At 43.6% G+C, this 21841-nt stretch overlaps 1 protein-coding gene across 9 annotated transcripts in view; it reads left to right on the top strand.

Annotated features, from left to right (window-relative positions):
* ADCYAP1R1 (ADCYAP receptor type I) overlaps window positions 1–21841 on the top strand; it is a 148417-nt gene that overhangs the window by 106429 nt on the left and 20147 nt on the right. For all 9 annotated transcript variants that reach the window (XM_071559880.1, XM_071559887.1, XM_071559886.1 and 6 more), the window contains 7 exons: window positions 1461–1564; window positions 2069–2166; window positions 2623–2755; window positions 4763–4916; window positions 8980–9040; window positions 13160–13229; window positions 16448–16539. In XM_071559880.1, the coding sequence (XP_071415981.1) occupies window positions 1461–1564; window positions 2069–2166; window positions 2623–2755; window positions 4763–4916; window positions 8980–9040; window positions 13160–13229; window positions 16448–16539 (712 nt within the window). The remainder of the gene's footprint in view (window positions 1–1460; window positions 1565–2068; window positions 2167–2622; window positions 2756–4762; window positions 4917–8979; window positions 9041–13159; window positions 13230–16447; window positions 16540–21841) is intronic.

Genomic DNA, 21841 nt, shown 5'->3' with positions numbered 1-21841 from the left:
GTTGCTAGAAATGAGATCTACCTGCTTAGCAGTAATTACTAAATGCTGTTAAAGACAGTCAAGACCAGGATTCAGTGGGTATTTTCCAGAGAAAACTGGGGATGAATGTGCAAGAGTAATTTACCAAAATTTGCCAAGTAATGCAATGTTTTTAAATGAATGCTGTGATTAAAGAGTTATATTCTGCTGCATGGATGGCAAAGAGAGTCTCTAAAAAGAAGGTCATGAGCTGCTTGATTAAACCGCTCTAAGAATGCAAAGCAGCACAGCCTTAATAACAAAACCCAAACCTTGGAAATTTCCATCAGTTTTGGTCAAGGTACAACTCAAACTCCAAAAACTGTAATAAATGGAAGGTGTTCCATTGTGCTGGAGAGGAAGAAGTGCAGCTAAAAGTCTATTCCTAATTTTTCAACCAGAACACTGAGCTCTGGCAAGGTATTGGTGCTTCAAAAGAGCATCACAAGGGCTGTCCCACTCCAAGCAGCCTCGTGGCAAAGTGTCAGAAGACTCTTTCCTCTTCTACCTCCAACTTTTGCTTCCCAGTAACATTTTAAGTCTAAGTGAGTCAGTGAAAGCCATTTAGGATCTAGTCTTAATATGAGAGGCAAAAAAATCAAGTATTTAAGCAAATATTTGCTTAAAATTGAGGTTATAAATCAGAATTAGAATAATTAATTGACAGAGGAACGTGAGAAGCTCTGAAACAGGTTTGGAATTGGCAGCTGATCCACCCTCTGTAAATGAACATATTGCCATGAAGGCACAGAGATTTCCACTCCATCCTTGCTTTTTCTACAGACCTGTTTTTCTACAGACCCTTCCCACAAAGTCACTCTCAGATCAGAGCCCATGCTTGAAAATAAAGGAGTGGGTCACATTTTATCTGACCATAGGAGAGCAACCCAGATACTCCCCATGGATATATAATGACTTGTGTAGATATCCCACAGCATCCTGCCTGGTTTCCAGCAGCTGCTCCCATGTCAGCTTGGGGTTTCCTCTCCAGTGCCATCATGTGTCTCAGATAGAGACCATTTAAAACAGCACAAAGTGTCTGTATTTAAGCACTGCACTTACCACCTGAAATGGAAGCAGAGCTGGATTCCCTTGATGTCTTTCAGAGTCAATGGAGAGAAAAGGACATTTAGCTGCCCCCTGGTTTAGGCACCCACTTGAGAATGAGATTTTTGGTGGCCTGGAGACACTGAGTACACTGATGAAATGTTTTTGCTCTCTGCTGACCAACTGTAGTAGCCAACCATGGGTACCTGTTGTAGAACTGGGTCATCAGAGATGCCGTTAAACTTGGACATTAAAATCATGTCTGGACAGCCAGAGAAATAAAGCTCTCAGTAAAACTGGGGGGTTCAGTTTGGTCCTACAGCAAGGGGAGGGAGGAAGGGCATAGCCTGGGGTTTGCTCCAGCAGTGTCACATTCCCACCTGCCCTTGGCACAGGGGACATCAGCAGGAACTGCACCGAGGATGGCTGGTCTGAACCTTTCCCTCATTATTACGACGCCTGTGGCTTCGATGAGAATGAGACAGAGTCTGATAACCAGGTGGGAATGCATCTCATCATTAAAAACAAATGAAGGGGGGAGCAGCAGATTGCTTTTTGGGTGGCCTCTGGTCATGTTCTGATTTGAAAGGGATTAGAATAAGCAATCAGATATTTATGGGCATAAAAACGTGAGGTTTAAATCCTTCCTAGCCCTATTTACAGAAAGTGAGTGTTTGCTGTTTCTGCAGCTTGGGACTTCTAGAACTGTGAATTAACCCACAATTCTTCCCCTGTTAACTAAAGAATTCCTTGGCCAACCACTTTTTTTGTACAGATACATGCAGAGTGATCAAAACAAATACAGATAGCCTTTGCTAGCTCACTGGCAGAGAACCTCATGGTACACAGACCCTGATGTACAGTGAGATCTCAGAGGAAACAAGAGGAGAAACCAGGCTGTTCAAGAAACAAACCCTGCCTCTGGTTCCCCCTGAGCACTGACAGGGAAAGGAAGATGTGATTGTGGGTGAGCCCTTTAACCAAGTGCTCTTTGCCTCCCAAGGATTACTACTATCTCTCTGTGAAGGCTCTGTACACAGTGGGCTACAGCACGTCCCTGGTGTCCCTCACCACTGCCATGGTCATCCTGTGTCGATTCAGGTGAGTCAGGACAAGGGCAATGAGCTGTTCAAGTCACTGGAGGAAAGAAACTGGAGCTCATCTGTCCAAGCTTTTATCCCACCAGATGTAGAATCCAAGGGAGAAAACCCTCTAATTGAGTTGCTCCCCCAGCTGAGACACACTCCTGTAGTAACATTCCAGTGGACTGTAAATGCTTCAGGAGAAACTTTGGGTCTGCTTTATGAAACTTCAGAAGCTGTGTTGGACTGGGTGTATTTTATGCTGCCCTGTATCCTTTCACAGGAAAATCCCCACATCCTCCCCTTGCTCAGTTTTAGGATCAGTACTAACCACAGTCCTGGCTTATAAATATTGCTATTCTTAGCCCCAGGCTGCTCTGGCTGTGTGTGCACATAGGCCCAGTGGGCTATTTCCATGCAATAGAACAATTTTCTTCTTTATTTCTCCCATTTTCCCTTCCCCTTTGCTCTCCAGGAAGCTTCACTGCACTCGGAATTTCATCCACATGAACCTCTTTGTTTCGTTCATCCTCCGTGCAATCTCTGTGTTCATTAAAGATGGGGTTCTTTATGCTGAACAGGATGGCAACCACTGTTTCATCTCAACAGTAAGTAAAACTCAAACCTTGATTCCTTCCAGAACGAAGGTCTGGTTTTTCTCCAGAGCCTCATTTGTTCTGGGTGTGAGGCAGAGTCCTGTGTAAACAGACAGAAGGTACATCTGCTGGCCACACTCTCAAAAAATCTCTGGGATTAGCCACATGTTTGTCTCTGAGGTGTGTAGTTTCATGAAAAGCAGTCCCTTTCACAGATGCATTTAGCTATATATGATGTGTAGATCCATTTTTTTTCACATTTCAGGCTGGTATTTGATATGATAAATCAGCTCACTGGGTGTAATTATCATGGAATTACAAACTGAGTTCTCCTTTATCCATCCAGTTATGAGCTAAATTCCCTCTGAGTCACTTCCAAAGGAAATGCAGCTGTGAGCTGTGTAGTTTCTTAGTCAGCCTTTTCTTTGTCATTTAAACTAGTTTTTACTCTTAATTCCTCTCTGTGGTGAAGCTGAAGCCATGTTAGATCTGTAGTTTGTTCACACAACTCTTCCACTGGTGGCATCTGCCTCTTAGTTTTGAAATACTTGAAGCATAATACACATCAAAATCCACCATTCCATCACCAGGTCCTGGTGGAGCTTCTGTGAACAAACTCAAGCTCTGATGGTTTAAACACATTGGTTGTAGATTTGGCCCAGAGGATGGAGTCCAAGTGGGAACTAATTAAAATTATCAGCCTCCCACTGCCCCGACAGGAGCTTCCAGTTTATCAGCTGTTTCTGCTCTGATTTGGTGAAAAGTCCTACTTTTGCAGGACTAAAAACATCTCACTGTGTGCAACAGTAGAAAGACCAGTGTGTGCTGCTCTTACAGAGCCAGGGTGGAGCTCAGTTTCCACCTTAGACTTTTGTCAGAGAACCACAGAGTCATTTAGGTGGGGAAAGCCCCCTGAGATCATCGAGTCCAACCACTCCCCCAGCTCTGCCAAACCCACCACTAACCCATGGCCCCAAGTGCCATATCTGCATGGCTTTTAAATCCCTCCAGGGATGGTGACTCCACCACTGCCCTGAGCAGCTGTGCCAGGGCTGGACAACCCTTCCAGGAAGAAATTTTCCCATATATCCAATATAAACCTCCCCTGGTACAATTTGGAGGCCATTTCCTCCTGTCCTATCACTTATTACCTGGGAGAAGAGACAGAGCTGGCCACAACCTCCTTACAGGCAGCTGGAGGGAGCAAAGATCACCCTGAGCCCCTTTTCCCTCCTTGCAGGCAGCTGGAGGGAGCAAAGATCACCCTGAGCCCCTTTTCCCTCCTTGCAGGCAGCTGGAGGGAGCAAAGATCACCCTGAGCCCCTTTTCCCTCCTTGCAGGCAGCTGGAGGGAGCAAAGATCACCCTGAGCCCCTTTTCCCTCCTTGCAGGCAGCTGGAGGGAGCAAAGATCACCCTGAGCCCCTTTTCTCTGGGCTAAACAATCCCAGTTCCTTCTTCTACCTTTTTTTTTCATTTTTCTTTAGTTTGCTGCTTTCTTCCTCCTCAATGAATGGAAGTTTCCATCATTTTTTTCAGTTTATCATTCAGCCTTCTTTACTCTCACAGTCATTTTTTCCCCCTGGTTATGTCAAGGAAGTGCAATTCCCACCTGTGTCCATCCTTTCTGATCCCACTCTCAGGGCTTCCCGAATCATCCTGTCATTTCACATCCATCCTTAGGTTTCTTTTGCTTCCCTGCACTCAATCCTCAGAAAGGGGCTTAAATCCAGCACTGAGTGTTCCCTGGGGGTGTGGACTCTCCCCAGTGCAAGACTGTCTGTCTGCAGATGCTCCTTGACCAACTCCAACTGGGAAAATTGGCCTCCTCCCCTGTCAGGCATCACTCTCTAAGTGCTGCCTCACATTCTTCTCATTCTTTAAAAACTTTACTATTAAAAGTGTCCAATATCAGTCCCAGCTCTTTCCACTAAGAGATTTGGAGAGGTTAAAAGTGTTTTTTTCTGTCTGTCAGACGGAAGCACCACAGGAATAACTTTGTTTCTCTCGATTCTCTGCAGGTGGAATGCAAAGCAGTGATGGTGTTTTTTCACTACTGTGTCATGTCCAACTACTTCTGGCTTTTCATTGAGGGCTTGTACCTTTTCACTTTGTTGGTAGAAACCTTTTTCCCAGAGAGGAGATATTTCTACTGGTACACAATCATTGGCTGGGGTATGTGCTATTTCTTGTCTAAAATGGGTCTTATCTAATATGTCCACATATGGTTTCAAAGTATATTTTTAGTCTTGGTGTGGAAGTACCACTGCAGTCCAAACTGATGTGCTTTGAAGTGAAATCTGGAGGACATCACATCTCCTGCAGAGATGAAGTCCATGGCAGAAAATTGCCTTCTACAAGATACGATCTTAATATCAAGTTCTTCAGTTTAATCAAATCTGCAACCCTCAGTCTAGTCCATTTTCCAAGACTTTATTTGTGCCTTTCTTTCAGATAACAGCTAAATTGAAAATAGACCCAGAGGATATTCACATATGCTCATCCTACCTGGATGGGAAACAAAAACTTGCAATGGAGAGGAATAAGATTTCTTTCAGAAAGGCCATTTGCATGATGATAACCAGTGTAATTATTTTTCATTCTGGCCCTCTGGAGAGAAATTGATTCCTGTGACATGTTAATTCAAGCAGATCTTTGCTGATGTGTTTGTGCAGCAGTCAGATGGTGAATGCAGAAGAATACATTCATTTAAAATGTACCCTGAGAAGGTTTTTGTACTCAAACATACTTCTGAAGTAATTGGAAATAATCCTGTATATTCATGTGCAAAATCTACAAAAAAACTCCCCATGTCTTAAACTTTTCTCCTTTGTAAAATCATCCTTATGTAACCTGAACCTTCAAGTCATCCAGAGTTAGTTTTGGTTTTACCCTCCTGAGACAGTTGTACCTACACAAAAATTCTCATCTCCTGGCAAAGATTCCCTAAAGTAGGAAGAAAAAGGTATAGAGGTAGAGAAGGTACAGAGAAGATACAGAGAAGAAAGAAGAGAACCAATAATCATTAATATTACATGACATAAAACAGCTATTGGACAAGGATGGTTGCTGGAAAAGGCTTTTGGAAAAGCAACTCTTGAAAAGGATGTTCAAAATTCCCCTTGCACCATGCACAGATGTATAACCACATTATGGCTGAGACAAAAGTGTGTTTTTAAAGAGAAATTGGGGCTGTGTACATGAAAATGTGATGATTGAAAAAGAAACAGATACATAAATCTTTGCAATCTGAACGAGCCAGAGGGTGGGTTCCTTTTATTAAGCTTGAACAGTTTTCATCTCTCTAGGCTGGTCTGAATGTGAGAATGCTGCACCACAACACAGATTAGCTGATTTTAAGTCAGTCTTTGTGATAACTGAACTATCCAGATGGATTCATTCTATAAAGCAGCCTCAAAATTTTTGAGTTTAATACTGCAAATAATATCCAGCTGTTCAGTTTGTAGATATCCTGAATGATTTGGGTTGGAAGGCACCCAAAGCCCATCCAGTGCCACCCCTGCCATGGGCAGGGACACCTTTCACCAGCCCAGGTGGCTCCAAGCCCTGTCCAGCCTGGCCTTGGACACTTCCAGGGATGGGGCAGCCACAGCTTCTCTGGGCAACCTGTGCCAGGGTCTGCCCACCCTCACAGGGAAGAATTTCTTCCCAATATCCAATCTGTCAGTTTAAAGCCATTCCTCATTGTCCCATCATTCTGTGCCCTTGTCCAAAGTCCCTCTTCAGCTCTCTTGGAGCCCCTTAAGGCACTGGAAGGGGCTCTCAGGTCTCCTGGAGCCTTCTCTTCCCCAGGCTGAACACTTCCAGCTGTCTCTGTAGCCAGAGGTGCTCCAGCCCTTGGAGCATCTTCATGGTCTCCTCTGGATTCATTGCAGCAGCTGCTCTGCTGGAGACCCCAGGGCTGGGCACAGATTCAAATCACTTCATATTCAAAGCAGCGTCAATAAGACCAGTAACAACACTAAGAGACTCTCCAGATGTGGATGGGTTTGGGTTTGCTTTGGTTTTTCAAACCCAGTTATTTGCTCAGCTCCTGCCCATCTCACCTTCACTGGCAGCTCCCCTGCCCTGGTAGCAGCACTTGGCAAGAACCAAAGCTCCTCCAGACTCTGGCTGCAATTCCTGCAGAGCCAAAGCAGCCCCTGAGCTCGGGGCTGATGTGGGGGAGCTGCTCTGAAGCAGCACGAACCAAGAGCTCAGCATTTTGCAGCATCTGGATGTTTTTCTGTCTCTTGAAATGTGCTGAGCATGTCAGTGGCCTCCTTTGATTGATGGGAACTACAGATGGCTGTGTTGATCCAGGCAATTTTTTTCTCCTTAAATCTGCAATCTGCTGGTAAGTTCTCTGGATAGACTGCTCTCTTCCTGAGCTCTCTTCCTGAGCTCTCTCTGTGCTCAGGGCTCAGCCACTCTCTGCAAGGATAACTCTCTTCTCAGCCTTTGGGGCTTGTCTGTTTTCTAACCTTACTCAGAAGCTGAAAAGAAGGTGATGAGGAGATATAAATCTTTTGATGTAAAGAAAAGTAATGTCAGTGTATGGATATTCGTACAGCAGATGGTTCAAATCTCCAAGGGGATCTGAAATGTGGGTTTTGAACTATATTTTTAGGACACATTTAGTTTAATTCTGCCTTCCTGCACATTTTTTGGATTTGGAACACTATTCATAGCAACAAAATTTATGTAGTGCAGATCAGTGCAAACTAATGTGAGACCAACCTCATAGAACCACTGAATGCTTTGGGTTGGAAGGGACCTTAAAGATCATCCAGTTCCACCCCCTGCCATGGGCAGGGACACCTTCCCCCATCCCAGGTTGCTCCAAGCCTCATCCAACCTGGCCGTGGACACTTCCAGGGATGGGACATCCACAAGTTCTCTGGGCAGATATTTTAAAATTATTTGGATAAAACTAAAATTTGATATTTAAAAATTAATTTAACTCCTGTGCATCTGTTAAGTGCACAGAGATCTCCATGTTTTCCAGGTATTCACCTGTGAGAAAAGCAGACTTGGACTGAATTAAATATGCATGAATTCTTCTCCCCAAAGCCTGTCATTTTATTTCTTTGTATCATTTTCCTTTCAAATATTTCTCTGTGTGCTTATTTAAAAGAGGAGGGCTCCATCAATCATCTGGATCTAACAAGTAAACTTTTTGTTTCTGGGAGTGGGAATATGAGATTTGACAGACTCGTTTAAGCAGCTTCAATCCAATGACTAATTAATGTGACATCAACACAAGCTTTGCAAAATGCATGAAATATAATTGCTCCTGTCAACCTCCAGCAGTGCCATTCACTGCAGTGAGCTGAGGGTAGCAAAGTCCTTGGTTTGTTTGCTTTTTAACACTTCATTTTTCCACTGCTGCCTGAACAGATCTCAGCAGTTTCCCAGTCAAAGGTTTTATTTACCGTAAAATGTAGATCCAACTTACCCAGAGCTGACTTGCAAGACTGCATTTATGACTTTGTAGAAATATTTCCACTGAAAGATCACACTTTTAGAGGTTTCAGAGAGGAAAATAAATCCATGTTTCTCAGTGGATTCTTAGTGTTTTGATTAAATTGGCATCTTGCATGCTTTTTTTTTTAAAGCAGTGTCTGGAATAGAAATTAAATCCTTGCTCCAATATTCACTTTTGGGAGTTGATTGTTTTGTTGTGGGGTTTTTTCTTCTTTTTTTTTAATTGAAAAAATGAAAATATTCCTGTGAGTATAGGAAAATTCTCTATTGGTTTGTTTTGGTTGAATAAGTAAAGCAAAATTGACTCAGTAACAGAGGAAATGCAACATATGCAAATCATTTACAACAAACCCACATAAGAATGCAAGGAATACAATAATGCCATTACAGCTCAACATCTGGCCCTCTGCAATTATTGCATAATTACAGCAGCTCTAGACAGGGTGTCACTGCCTCTATTCTGTACACACTTTGTTTCTCTCTTCATGCAACAAGATGTGGTACAGCAACTTGGAGCAATAACGGCCTGAAGCAGCATCACTCTTTCCTGTTGTCACTTTTGCTCCTGCAGTCCCACCCTCCAGCTGAGATGGATGTTTCTGGAGCTCTGAATTAATGCAATAATTGCAGTATTTCCTGCACAAGTGCATTAGGAAATAAAACCTCAGTGGAGAGGTTGTAAAGAGTGCTCATTGTTGAATATTAAATGTGTGCAGAACTGCTAATGGTTTCACCATCTTGTCCTCTGCAGGTACCCCAACAATCTGTGTCACTGTCTGGGCAGTGCTGAGGCTTCACTTCGATGACACTGGGTGGGTATTGCTGTGTGGGAAGTCACTTTGTGTGCCTTCAGCACAATGGCAAGGATGCAACAGAAATGTAGGGATCAGAGGAGGTGGAATCACAGGATCATTTAGGTTGGAAAAGACCTCCAAGATCATGGAGTGCAATCTTTGACTGACCACCACCTTCTCAGCTAGACCAGAGCCCTGAGTGCCACGTCCAGTTGTTCCTTGAACATCTCGAGATGGTGACTCCACCACCTCCCTGGGCAGTCCCTTCCAGTGCTTAACAACCTGAACCTGGTTTGGCCCATTTTGAGGATATCTATATCCTCTTGTCTTATTTTCTTCTGCCATTTCTGACACTGCTTTGTGGACCCAAGTCATTTAGGTCCAGTGTTCAAATCCTGTCCTGTTAATTTACATGTAGAGCCACACTTTGATGTCTGTGCCCTTCTTGCACTGGTGAATTCCTAAAAGAAGATGTAGGCACCAAACTTGCCCAGTGGCCCTTTGTTCCCTGCTCTGTTAAATTACTGGAGGCCAGGATATGGTTTTATCTCATCTTGGCAGAGCTGTGGGGTGAATCACACATGAAATGCCTGTTCCTTCCCAGCTGATTCTGGAGGAGGACAAAGGTGATGAGCTCAGCTGGAGAAATTATTGGAGGCAGCAATGAGTGAAATCTGAGCTTTGATTTACCAAAGCAATTGGGAGGTTAACTGCCCACTGAGGAGTGTTTTCCACAAATCCAGCAGGGCAGATAAATAGGGGTGAGACAGAAATCCACACCCTGGCTTCTGTGTGAAAAAAAAATAAAATTAAAATTTAAAGAATTTCGGAAGGAATTCAAGAGGGTGGATTCTGCCCAAATTGTGTCTTTTGGTAGAGAAATAAAACCTGCAGATATCCTGTACCCTTTTCTAAAGGACCAGAAGGAAAAGCTGCTCCCAGTTAAAACTTGGTTGTAATAATGCCAAGGTCATGAGTTCAATCCCCTCTGTGGGCCATTGACTTAAGAGTTGGACTTGATGATTCTTGGGGGTCCCTTCCAACTCAGAATATGATTCTGTGATTCTGTGACCTGCATATCTTGGTGGTCTGTACCTTGACTGGTCTGATAGAGCAGCGGAGGTGGCAGGTGGGGATGGATGGATGGATGTGCACAGCCTGAAAACACAAACTTAACTATGATGGGTTTTTTCATGACATCTGTGTTTGAACTTGGTGAAATGTTAGAAAAATGAGGGAGACAACAATCCATCAGTGGTTCTTGGAAAATACAGAACTGAGTGAAAGGCCTTATGTACCCAAGTTCCATTTCCAAGGGATTTAGGCTTGTGCTTTAATTTATGCTTATACTGGAGATACCTGCATGCAAAATTTGCACCAGACTTGTTATTCTGTCAGGTTTTCTTCATCTTTGTTCTTCCAGACTCTCTTTGGAAAGCACATAAAGCCCTTCCTCCACCGGGGATGCCTGTGCTTTGACCCAATGTTCTATTTTGACATTAAGACAAATTAAATCACTGATTTCCATGCAAAACAAGCCAGAAACCCCTGTTGGGTCCTGAGTACAACACTGGTCCTAAATGCATGAATTTCTCTCAGAAATCCAAATAACATTTTGCAGGTAGAGAGAATGTCTCGCAGGAGGAAAAAAACCAACAAACAACTAAAAACCTTCATTTTCTTTTACTTAGAGAAGCTATTTAGCATGCAACACATTCAGAGAGATTCTAGCTGAGAGGTTCAGTAGCTGCTTTTTGAAAAGCAACAAGCATTGCTGTGGGGGTGGGAGAGCAGCCTGAACACACTGCAAGGATTCCTCAGCTGGAAAACCACAGACATGAACTGAAATGCAGATTCAGAGGCTGAGTCCTCTCCTAAAAAACCTGTTCCTCAGAGCTCCCTTGCCTTCAGCTCCTGACACCCATCACTGTCAGTGGCAGGTTTGTGGAGATCATAGATCATAGAATGGATTGGGTTGGAAAAGACCTCTGAGATCATCAAGTCCAACCCTTGGTCCAACTCCAGTCCCTTTACCAGATCATGGCACTCAGTGCCACGGCCAAGCTCACCTTAAAAACCTCCAGGGATGGGGAATCCACCCCCTCTCTGGGCAGCCCATTCCAATGCCTGAGCACTCTGCAAAGAATTTTTTCCTGATCTCCAACTTCAATTTCCCCTGGCAGAGCTTGAGCCCATCGTGCCCCCTTGTCCTATTGCTGAGTGCCTGGGAGAAGAGACCAACCCCCACCTGGCCAGAACTTCCCTTCAGGCACTTCCAGACAGTGCTGAGGTCACCTCTGAGCCTCCTCTTCTCCAGGCTAAACACCCCCAGCTCCCTCAGCCTCTCCCCACAGCACTTGTGCTCCAGTCCCTTCTCCAGCCTCGTTGCTCTTCTCTGGACTCGCTCCAGCCCCTCAGTCTCTTTCCTGAACTGATAATGCAGCTGTCTGTTTATCCCCAGCTCTGCTACTGAATTAAGGGGAGTTGTTCCAGATGGACACCAGAGATGTGGCAGAGAGCCTTTCCAAATGGAAATGCCATCCCTGCTCCAGCCCACTGGCTCCCTTGCCTTCATCCATCCTGAGAAGGAGTCCTGTGTGTCTGACCTCCCCTGGAGTGATGCATTTGAAAGAAATTAGGGAGTCTGTTTATGTGGTGCAGCTTGTTGGCTGGTAATGCCACTGCTCTGGTGGGCATTGTTCATTCTTCCTTCTGGCCATGCTTATCTGAGGAGAAGGTGATGTTCCTTCCACTACATCCATCCTACAGATGTCACAGGGACTGGACTAAAAGAGTCCTGGATAAAACCTCTTAGGAGGTTTTATCCTGTGTGAGCTGGATCTGATTCACTGTTGGCATCTACAAGGTAGAGGTTGGAAATTGAGGTCTCTGGGGACATGGCCCGGAAAAGCAGAGTAATGTGTCTAGGATGGGAGTTTGTAAAGGATGATGTAGCACCCCCAGAGTACACATTTGAAATGACTCAGTCTGGGAAAAAACCCAAAACAACCCCCAAGTGTCTCTGTCCCAACCAGATTCCAGGATAATGAGCTGGGCTGTCCATGTTTTCAATTCAGATGATTGGAACTAGAGGAGGTCGATTCCTTTCCCTGTAACTTCTCATTTCTACATGGACAAAGTGCCATCCAGCAGTATCTATTGAGTTTGAGAATTCTCCCAGATTCTTCCAGCATTGGTCAACTCATTTAAGACTTACAGGGTAGATTTAATGTCCATGATAAGGAGGTTGAGCTCTGAAAATAATGTGTAGTTTTCAGAAGGCAGCACCTAATTTATAAACACATATCAAGAATTTAAAAGAGAATTGGTGATTTTGGGTGCTTTTTGTTTTTGGGTTATACAATTGTTGGTCACTGAAGAACTCCTGACTTCCAGACTGTGGGTGAGGAGTTCCCTCTGAACATTTATCTTCTTTCAAATATTGTAAGTTGGACATCCCAAGTGAGGTAACTGAGAAATGTAAAACATCCCATTTGAAAATCTCAGCCATCAGTCTCATGGATTTGGGGGCATTTCAGGTTTTTAGGCTTTGAAAACAGAAGGAAAAATGCGTAATTTTGTGTAAATTTGACGCTTCAAATCTTCAATTTTTCCTCTTCTGATCAGCTCTACCACACACATCCTTATTATTGGTTTTATGGAAATCCAGTAAGATGTTAAGCTGAAAGAAAATAAAAATCGTTCAGTTGAAAACGTAAGTCCCACTTTGCTCCCGGATGCCACCAGACAAGCATTTCAGACTTTGGGATAATCATCTCTTACCCTTCAAGGTATCCTTGTCTTTTTTTAAAGAAGGGACAAATTTAGTCATGCTGTAGACACAGAAACACACATTAAGGCATTTTTCAAAATGTGTATGCTCTCAAGTAAGAAGTACCATTGAAAGTGCCACAGAAATATTCATTTTACTTTCTTACAATTTGGGGAAAGGCTGTTAACTAAAGCTACAACAGGAACAACTTAAAGCACTAGTACATTGAACTGCAATAATTTGACTACAAGACCAATCCCCCACTCTCTGCCCTCTTAAAAACTATTGTAAGTGCATCAACTTCTGTGTTATATCTTTCTTTTTCCTTCTCTTTCCCCACCCCATTCTTCTCTCCCCCACTGCAGCTGCTGGGACATGAATGACAACACTGCCTTGTGGTGGGTGATCAAAGGTCCTGTGGTTGGATCCATCATGGTGAGTAGCACTTGGAGCAGACACTTCCTCAACTCTCCTGAGGACAAGTAACCAATATCTTCAAATACCTTTACCAGCTATGCTGGGCTGGTGGGCAGCTTCTCTGGATGCCCATCAGTTGCCACCCACAATGATTTGTTCACTGCTCATAGTACAAGTTGAATGCTGGTGCTCTGCCTGCAAGCAGAGACTGTGGAGATGGAATTATTTTGGTGCTTGAACAGAGATGCCAAAACACCCCAGAGCATGTGGAGTGTTTGTCTGAGGCTGGCAGAGATGACATTGGATCTGTGGGAATCCTGTGCCATTTGGGGCAGTAACTGAAGACCAAGTGGGACAACTCAGGGCATTTCAAACAATACTAGATGCCAGTGACCAGTAGAATGGGCTGTGTGCTCAATGGAATTTATTTCACAGCTACATTTACCTGATATTACCTCTATAATAGTACTGTGATCATAGTGCAAGATACTGAATTGTCTGCAAGGGATCTGAGCTCTCTTTACCTGATGGAGGGCTTGGATTTGACTCAAATACTGTTAGATACCCATCTATAGATGCTTGAGAGGTTCTAAAGAACCACAGGAGGGAAAAGATTGGAAGGGGACCTCTGAAGGTCATACAGTCCAACCTCCCTGTTCCAGCAGGATCCCCTAAAACGTATTACTCAGGATTGTCTCCACAAGGCTTTTGAGTATCTCCAGAGAAGGAGGTATTCTGGCAACCCAGATGAAAATGGGAATTTTGAAGTGGTGGTGGACTCCTGCAGTTGGGAAACTAAACTGAGCCCCTGGACAGCATGGTTAGTGGCACCTGAAATTGTCCTCAGCTTGCCACAGGTCGGTGTCTGATTCTGGGCATCCTGAGATGCTCTCCATGCTCCAGGCACAGCCTTAGGCAGGGTTTCAGTGGCTGCTGGGGGAATTCAGCTCACAGGTATCCATCTGCATGCAGGGGTTGGTTTGATCAGCTTTGGTGCTTCTTCTGTGGAGTATTTGGACAGCTCCCTGAAGCACAGCAGTGTGCAGATGAATTAAAGGTAGTTCAGCTGATAACATGGACCAAGGTGGAGGTGAGTGATCCAGGGGCTTTTGTCCATGGATGTTAATTCTCATGCTCTACTGGCATATTCCATGTGGGAATCTCTTTGGGCAATCACTTACACCAGGTTTGTGTTGATGGCATTAAAGAACCAGGCAAGAGATGGGCTTCTCCAGCCATTTGTACCCTCAGATCAGATACAAAATCCTTCTGAGGTTGGTGCCCACATCTGGTTTCAGTTCTTGGTCTCCTAAAGAGGTAAAATATTGTATAAGGGACCAACTCAAATTCCCACTGTTTTCTTCTGGCTTTAAGAAGCTGTGGAGTTGGTGGCAGCCAAATCTGATGCCAAAGCATTGAAAAAAAACTGATTTTATTATTCACCAGATTTTTAATCCCGGTGGATGCTGCTAAACTGAGAAGTCCCTTAATTCAGAGAATGGGAGTTAAAGACACTTCTACTGCTGAGGACTTTTTTCTATGGTTTTGGTGTGCAGAGCTCTCTTTTTACTCCCTGCACTGATAATAAAAAATATTGAAATCCTTAAATTTCTATTTCTCTTCTCTTGTTATTGAGACTGCAAAAATCCTGAATCCCATTAGCTGCAGGAAAAGGGAGATTTTTGCCTGCAAAAAGGGTGATAAGTTGTTTGTAAACGTATCCCAAAACTTTTAAACTTCAGTTTGGAGATGAATAAGAGAATAGAACCAGCAAGTCACTTGGATTGTCTCATTCTCATACTTTAAAAAAAAAAAAAAAGTGTCATTGTCACCCCAATCCACAAAAAGGGCTGCAAGCAGGACCCTGGCAACTCCAGGCCTGTCAGCCTGACCTCCGTGCCTGACCTCCGTGCAATCACACAGCACCTTCAAGGTGGACAAGGGATTAGACCCAGCCAGCAGGGGTTTAGGAGGGGCAGGTCCTGTCTGACCAACCTGATCTCTTTTTACGATCAGGTGACCCACCTGGTGGATGAGGGGAAGGCTGTGGATGTGTCTATCTGGACTTCAGCAAGGCCTTTGACACAGTCTCCCATAATATACTCCTGGAAAAGCTGGTAGCCCATGGCCTGGACAAGTGTCCCCTCTGCTGGATTAAGAGCTGGCTGGAGGGCCCAGAGAGTGAATGGGGCTGTGTCCAGCTGGTGGTCGGTCACCAGTGGTGTCCTCAGGGGTCTGTGTTGGGTCCAGTCCTGTTTAACATCTTTATTGATGATTTAGATGAGGGGATTGAGTCCATCATCAGCAAATTTGCTGATGACACCAAGTTGGGAGGGAGTGTTGACCTGCTGGAAGGCAGGAGGGCTCTGCAGAGGGATGTGGATGGACTTGAGAGATGGGCTGATTGCAATGGGATGAAGTTCAACAAGGCCAAGTGCAGGTCCTGCCCTTTGACCACAACAACCCCCTGCAGCGCTCCAGGCTGGGCACAGAGTGGCTGGAGAGCAGCCAGGCAGAGGGACCTGGGGGGACTGAGGGACAGGAAGCTCAACAGGAGCCACCAGTGTGCCCAGGTGGCCAAGAAGGCCAAGGGGATCCTGGCCTGGATCCAAACTAGCGTGGCCAGCAGGCCCAGGGCAGTGACCCTTCCCCTGGACTCTGCCTTGGGGAGGCCACACCTTGAGTGTTGTGTTCAGTTCTGGGCCCCTCAGTTGAGGAAAGATCTTGAGGGGCTGGAGCGGGGCCAGAGAAGAGCAACGAGGCTGGAGAAGGGACTGGAGCACAAGTGCTGTGGGGAGAGGCTGAGGGAGCTGGGGGTGTTTAGCCTGGAGAAGAGGAGGCTCAGAGGTGACCTCAGCACTGTCTGGAAGTGCCTGAAGGGAAGTTCTGGCCAGGTGGGGGTTGGTCTCTTCTCCCAGGCACTCAGCAATAGGACAAGGGGGCATGATGGGCTCAAGCTCTGCCAGGGGAAATTTAAGTTGGATATCAGGAAAAAATTCTTTGCAGAGAGAGTGCTCAGGGATTGGAATGGGCTGCCCAGAGAGGGGGTGGATTCCCCATCTCTAGAGATTTTTAAAGTGAGCTTGGCCGTGGCACTGAGTGCCATGATCTGGTAAAGGGACTGAAGTTGGACCAAGGGTTGGACTTGATGATCTTGGAGGTCTTTTCCAACCCAATCCATTCTATGATTCTGTGATTCTATGATAATTGTTATCCTTTTTTTTTTTAATCCCCAGATAAACTTTGTGCTTTTCATTGGCATAATTGTGATACTTGTGCAGAAACTCCAGTCACCTGATATCGGGGGCAATGAATCCAGCATTTACTTGTAAGTACAAATAAAGCAGTAATCAACTGAAATTACTAATATACACATAGGAAAAAAAAGACAAAGCAAAAAAGATGCCTCAGCTGAATTAGGTTGATTTTCAAAAATAGTCACAGTCTATTAAATTGTTTTAGTTGATTTTGGCTTTTATTTTTTTCAATCCATCAGCCACAAAAGTGCATTTTTAATGCTGGTTTTCACCTTTGTTTAAAAGGCCTAAAACATAAGCATAAATATAAGATTAAAAAAAAAATTACAGGTCAGTTATCTGGAAATTAACAGACTGAGCAGGTATAAATATTACCATTATACTCATGGGACAGTCTGCTGTGCTTCATACATCCCAGGGACATGATCCAAAAATCCCTGAAATCAGTGAGATTTGGTGAAAAGATTTCATTAACTTTGGGTGAAATTCTAATTTAGAAAGGTCCCTTAAAGTTCCTTATGCTCATGTTTCTTGAAACCTTAAATGCATTGTGCTTAAGCCAGACAATTCCCACACACCTCCACCCTTAAAATCATTTCAAAATGCACACGAATCCTAAAATTTCCCTTTAGATGTTTATAACTTTGTGATTTACTTTTTTTTAAGTGATCTCCACCTCATAAGAGGACAGGTTGGCCATTTGAGATGGTCCTCACTCTGATTTTGAGTGCAGGCAGTCATTCTCCATGGAAAAATTGTACAATCCTTTGGAATAAGTGGGATATGTGGCAGCACATTTGGGGTTGGCTTGTCAGCCTGAACACACATTTGACTTGGCAATTTTGGGGTTTTTTTGTGAGTCTGAGTGATTTCTCACACTCATAAACATGGGTAAGACTATTTGATTTAGTACTAAATTCCTGGTGAAAATAGGCAAGCCATGAAAACCTTAAATAAAACTAAAAGATGTCAGGATAAAGCAGGAGATCCTTATTTTGTAGCAAATACAATTATCCAGTGATTAGTTTCCCCCTAAGTAACCACAATCAGAATATAATGATGTCATCCATCCAAATGACAATTTTCAGGGAAAAATAGGTCCTCCAGCTGCCTATTTTTTCTTCTTTTTTATTTTTTCCCTATTATCTACTCTGCATTAACATCAAAAGATACTTTCTGCATCACTTTTTCATGTCTGTAGCCAGACATCCACTCCCTGAAAGTGCTCTAAGCTGTGTTCCCACAGCCAAAAATAAGGCTTTAAATTCATCCTGCAGATTAATATCTCAAAAACAAAACTCAGGAGGGAGTGCAGGGCTCAGGTGAACGGTGTGCATGGATTTCCTGGGGCTTGCATGAAGCCTTCCCGTGGCTGTGCTGCTGGGAAGGAATTCCCTGAGTCTCAGGTTGCAAACAGCACCCAAATTGTGCAGAGCTCCTTCTGATCCTCCCTCCTGAGTGCATGCCTGGTGTGTGCTGCACTTCTGTCCCATGTGAAGCAAAGCATGCCACGGATTCCAGGGGTTTAAGGAGATGATCCTTGTCATCCTGGATTAATATGGTGACTGGGTTGGGCTGGAGTTTTTCCTATGTGTATAGTCAGCCACCAAAACCAAGAGAAATCATATTTTCTGTTTCATTCGCTGCCATCCTTTTCCATATTCCTTTGCAACTTCCGAAATGGGTTGTGTATGAACAGACCTTGCCTTGATGTTCTGTGCTATGGAGGGGAGTGTTGTTTATCCAAACAGACCTGACAACAGAAAAGTCACACAGGAAGGATTGGGAGGAAGGAAAATTCATAATCCTGTGCAGATATACACCAGAGAGAGTCAATATTTGTGCATACAAACCCTGTGAGAAAAGAGTTTGTTGTAAAGAAAAAAGAGAGATGACAGTCTGGTTCTGTCACCATATTGAGATCTGTGGCATTGAGACTGTGGTTCATAGTAAGCATTTCCCATGTTCTGTTTTGCTGTTTCAAGCTATTACAATATCATTCCATCAGACCAAATTCTCCATCCAGATCTTTATTCCACAACATGCTTAAGTCCTTTCCCTTTAGTAAATGAGGAAGAATGAGGCTGAGGAAGGATTTTCAGCCTCTTTCTGAAGGTAATAGGACAAGGTACCTGCAGCAGGGATTGAGATTTATTCTGTTATCATTTATTGGAATAACCCTTTAGCCAGCTGGGACTTCCATCATTAAAAAAAAATAAAAATTAAAGACCCCAAAAAACTTGTGGACTGGCTTGGAGTAAGATTTATTTTCTTTTTATATATATGGTACATTTTTAGGTTCAGGACCTTTTAGTGATTACTTTTGCCAGGAAAATCTATCTCTGGTTCCACATTATAAACACCATGGTCATGATTCTACAAAGCACTTAGGCCTGTGTTTGACATTTAAAGCCTTGGAGATGGGCTTAAATTCAAAGATTAATTATATATTACTCCCACTGTGCATTCCCTATTCAAATCTCCCACTAGAGAAGTTCCCTGGGAGCTCTGACAGGACGGTGGAAGAAGAGAACTGGGGAATTGAGGCTTAATTAATGTGGTGTAGCCACTGGAGAACATAAGACTTGCTTTTAAAAAACTCAAACAATGATTTGTATCATTTGCAGCACATTATGAGTGCTTTACTCCCACAAAGAATCAGATTTTCTCCCTAAATAACCTGATGTTCATTGTAGGCAACAGCTGACAAAAACTTGGAAACCTATGGCTAATTCCTAACTTTTCTGCAGTGGTCAAATAGTTCACTGATGATAAACTTCCATTTTATCACCTCATCTGTTCAGTCACTCATTCCCTGTCTCATGCCTTCAGTCCCCCCTCAGAGCTCCCTGCATGCTGCTCACCCCATTCCAGCCTCAACAGCCCAAAAAGTGGCAGGTTCTGGGAGAAAAACAGCTCCATCTTCCTTCCACTGATGCCTTAGAGAGAAACTCCCCTTTATGGCTGAAAATACTGGGGGCTGGAGCCATCAAAATATCTAAGCAGCTGAGCTAGGAAGTCCAAAAGACATTAAAAACACCCTTTTAATGATGATGATTTTAATTTTATTATTATTTTGGGGCTTTTTTTTCCTAAGAACCTTTCATATTTTTTGCCAATAGTCATCATAATCATTAGTTACTTTTTACTGTAAGGAGTGACCAGCCAAAGGCATACATTTTTTTTCTTGAAACTTGTCTGATTTCAGTTAATCTCATGTCAGTTCTGCCAAATTAAGCATCCAACCAAAGCAAGGTCAGTCATGCAAATCAACAGATTTTTATCGGAGTTGGAAGTTCTGAGACCCTCAGGTGCTGGGGAAGAACAAAGTGACATTGATTGTATTCCAAGAGTAATTAAGACAACTCTTATCATAGTTCAGATGGTTTTCTTGTCCTATCTGGTGAATCAATATCATGAACTATAGAAATGAGTCATGATTATAGACAAGGAATACTGGAATGGTTTGAATTGGAAAGACCACCCAGTTCCAACCAGGGACACCTTTCACCAGTCAAGCCCCATCCAACCTGGCCTTGGACACTCCCAGGGATGGGGCAGCCACAGCTTCTCTGGGCAACCTGTGCCAGGGCCTGCCCACCCTCACAGGAAATAATTTGCTCCCAACACCCAGTCCTGCTCTCTTTGTGTTGAAAGCCATTCCCCCTTGTGATATCTCATACTTATTCCAGAACAAATGACCATGTCTTGAACTGGTACCTGTATTTTCCACCCAGTGAGATTTTACTCAATGTGCTTCCAAGCAGAAAGAAACACTTGGGTTTTTAACATCTCCAACTGCAGTTTGTAAATACTTTGAAGAAGCAGCAGATTGTTTAGGGACAGTTACAGCCAAGGAGCACCACATCAGAAGTCCATGAATCCAGTGTGACCTCCCAGTTCTGGGGGTTTCAAACAAGTCTTCCCAACCCCACAGTGGCTGGTTCAGCTCACATCAGGCCCACCTTATTTGCATGGATTTGTCATGTATCAGTTCCTTCACTGGAATTTTACAAGAAACAGATCCAACTGTTTTTACTATGAAAAAATCCAGCCCATAGTTTGTATGTGTAACCTGGTATGTCAGAATCTGCTTTCAGGCATCCTGAATTTGGTCAAGTGGTTGTAGAGAGAGTACAGTACATTCATCCCTCACCCCCAGAAAACCATATTTCTATAAAATGCCCACACAAAGCTTAAATCCACGCTGTTATTTTCACATTGTTGCACTGCTGAAATACTCACTCCAGAGAGAAAATCATCCAACAGCATCACTGCCCTAAACCACCACAATATTTAGTAGGTGTGCATGATGTAGGTGCATGCTGGAATAACCCTTAAGATTCAAAAACCCCTCACATTCCCATCAAGTCTTTGCTTATTCATTCATTTTCAAGGATTAAGCCCATGTCACTGAAAAATCCTCTTTTTTTTTTTTTTTAGTATGATTTCCATTTTATCACAAATAGTATAATTTGGGAGGGGGAGGCTTGTTTCTTGCTTTTGCTTTAACAGATTCTTCATATATTTTGTATCACTTGTTGAAAACTCAATGAAAAGAAACTAAAGCCCACATTTATGTAGCTAATTCAGGTCTACGTCATTCCTCCACTCAGCATCTTGCTGGAAAGAAAGGAGAATCATGGCATATATCATAGGTAGGTATGATTTTACCTGTGGTGCAACCTAAAGGTTTAGGGCAGGGAAAAAAAAATGATGTAACACAAATGTTTTGATAAACAACACTCCTCTGCAATTCACCTCCAAAGCCACTGGAGCCTCAGTGGTTCATTCTGCTACTGCTTTGTCTTGCTGCAAGTGCTCAGACTGCCAGAGCTAATGGTTACCCACGGGCTCTTTGTGCCAAAGGGCTCATTTCTGACCAGGAAATGGAAGGGGTTGGATGAACAGTGTGTTCCTTAGCTTGGCACTTCCAGTTGTGACTCCCAGGGACTGCCAGGTGGGGGCTGGAATGCCCAACAACCCAACGACAACAGGAACTCTTGTCCCTGGGGAAATCCTTTCCTACCACTTGAAAATACAGTGGCAAACATGGATGATGATCATTTGATGCCAGTGCATGATTGGCAAGGACCAAGTTCTTTTTTCTAAGCAATGCCAGGAATGTGGGTATTTGCTGCTTTGACTGACACTAATTCTTGATGGATTCATTTAAAGTTCTTGGAAAAAACATTCTCATTCACAACTATTGTACTTTTCATGTACATTGCCCAAGGGAAATAATATTTGGAGTGTTGCTTTGATGTTTTTTTTTTTAGTTTCTATTTTGGATTTTTCTTTGGAGGGAGGGAAGGGGTTAATTTGTGCAAAATCTTGTCAGGTAGGGCTTGGAAAAAAATTCAGTGTACTCAT

Source organism: Pithys albifrons, chromosome 7 (genome assembly GCF_047495875.1).
Source record: "Pithys albifrons albifrons isolate INPA30051 chromosome 7, PitAlb_v1, whole genome shotgun sequence".
Classification (NCBI taxonomy): domain Eukaryota; kingdom Metazoa; phylum Chordata; class Aves; order Passeriformes; family Thamnophilidae; genus Pithys; species Pithys albifrons.
This window is presented reverse-complemented; position numbering and strand designations above follow the sequence as displayed.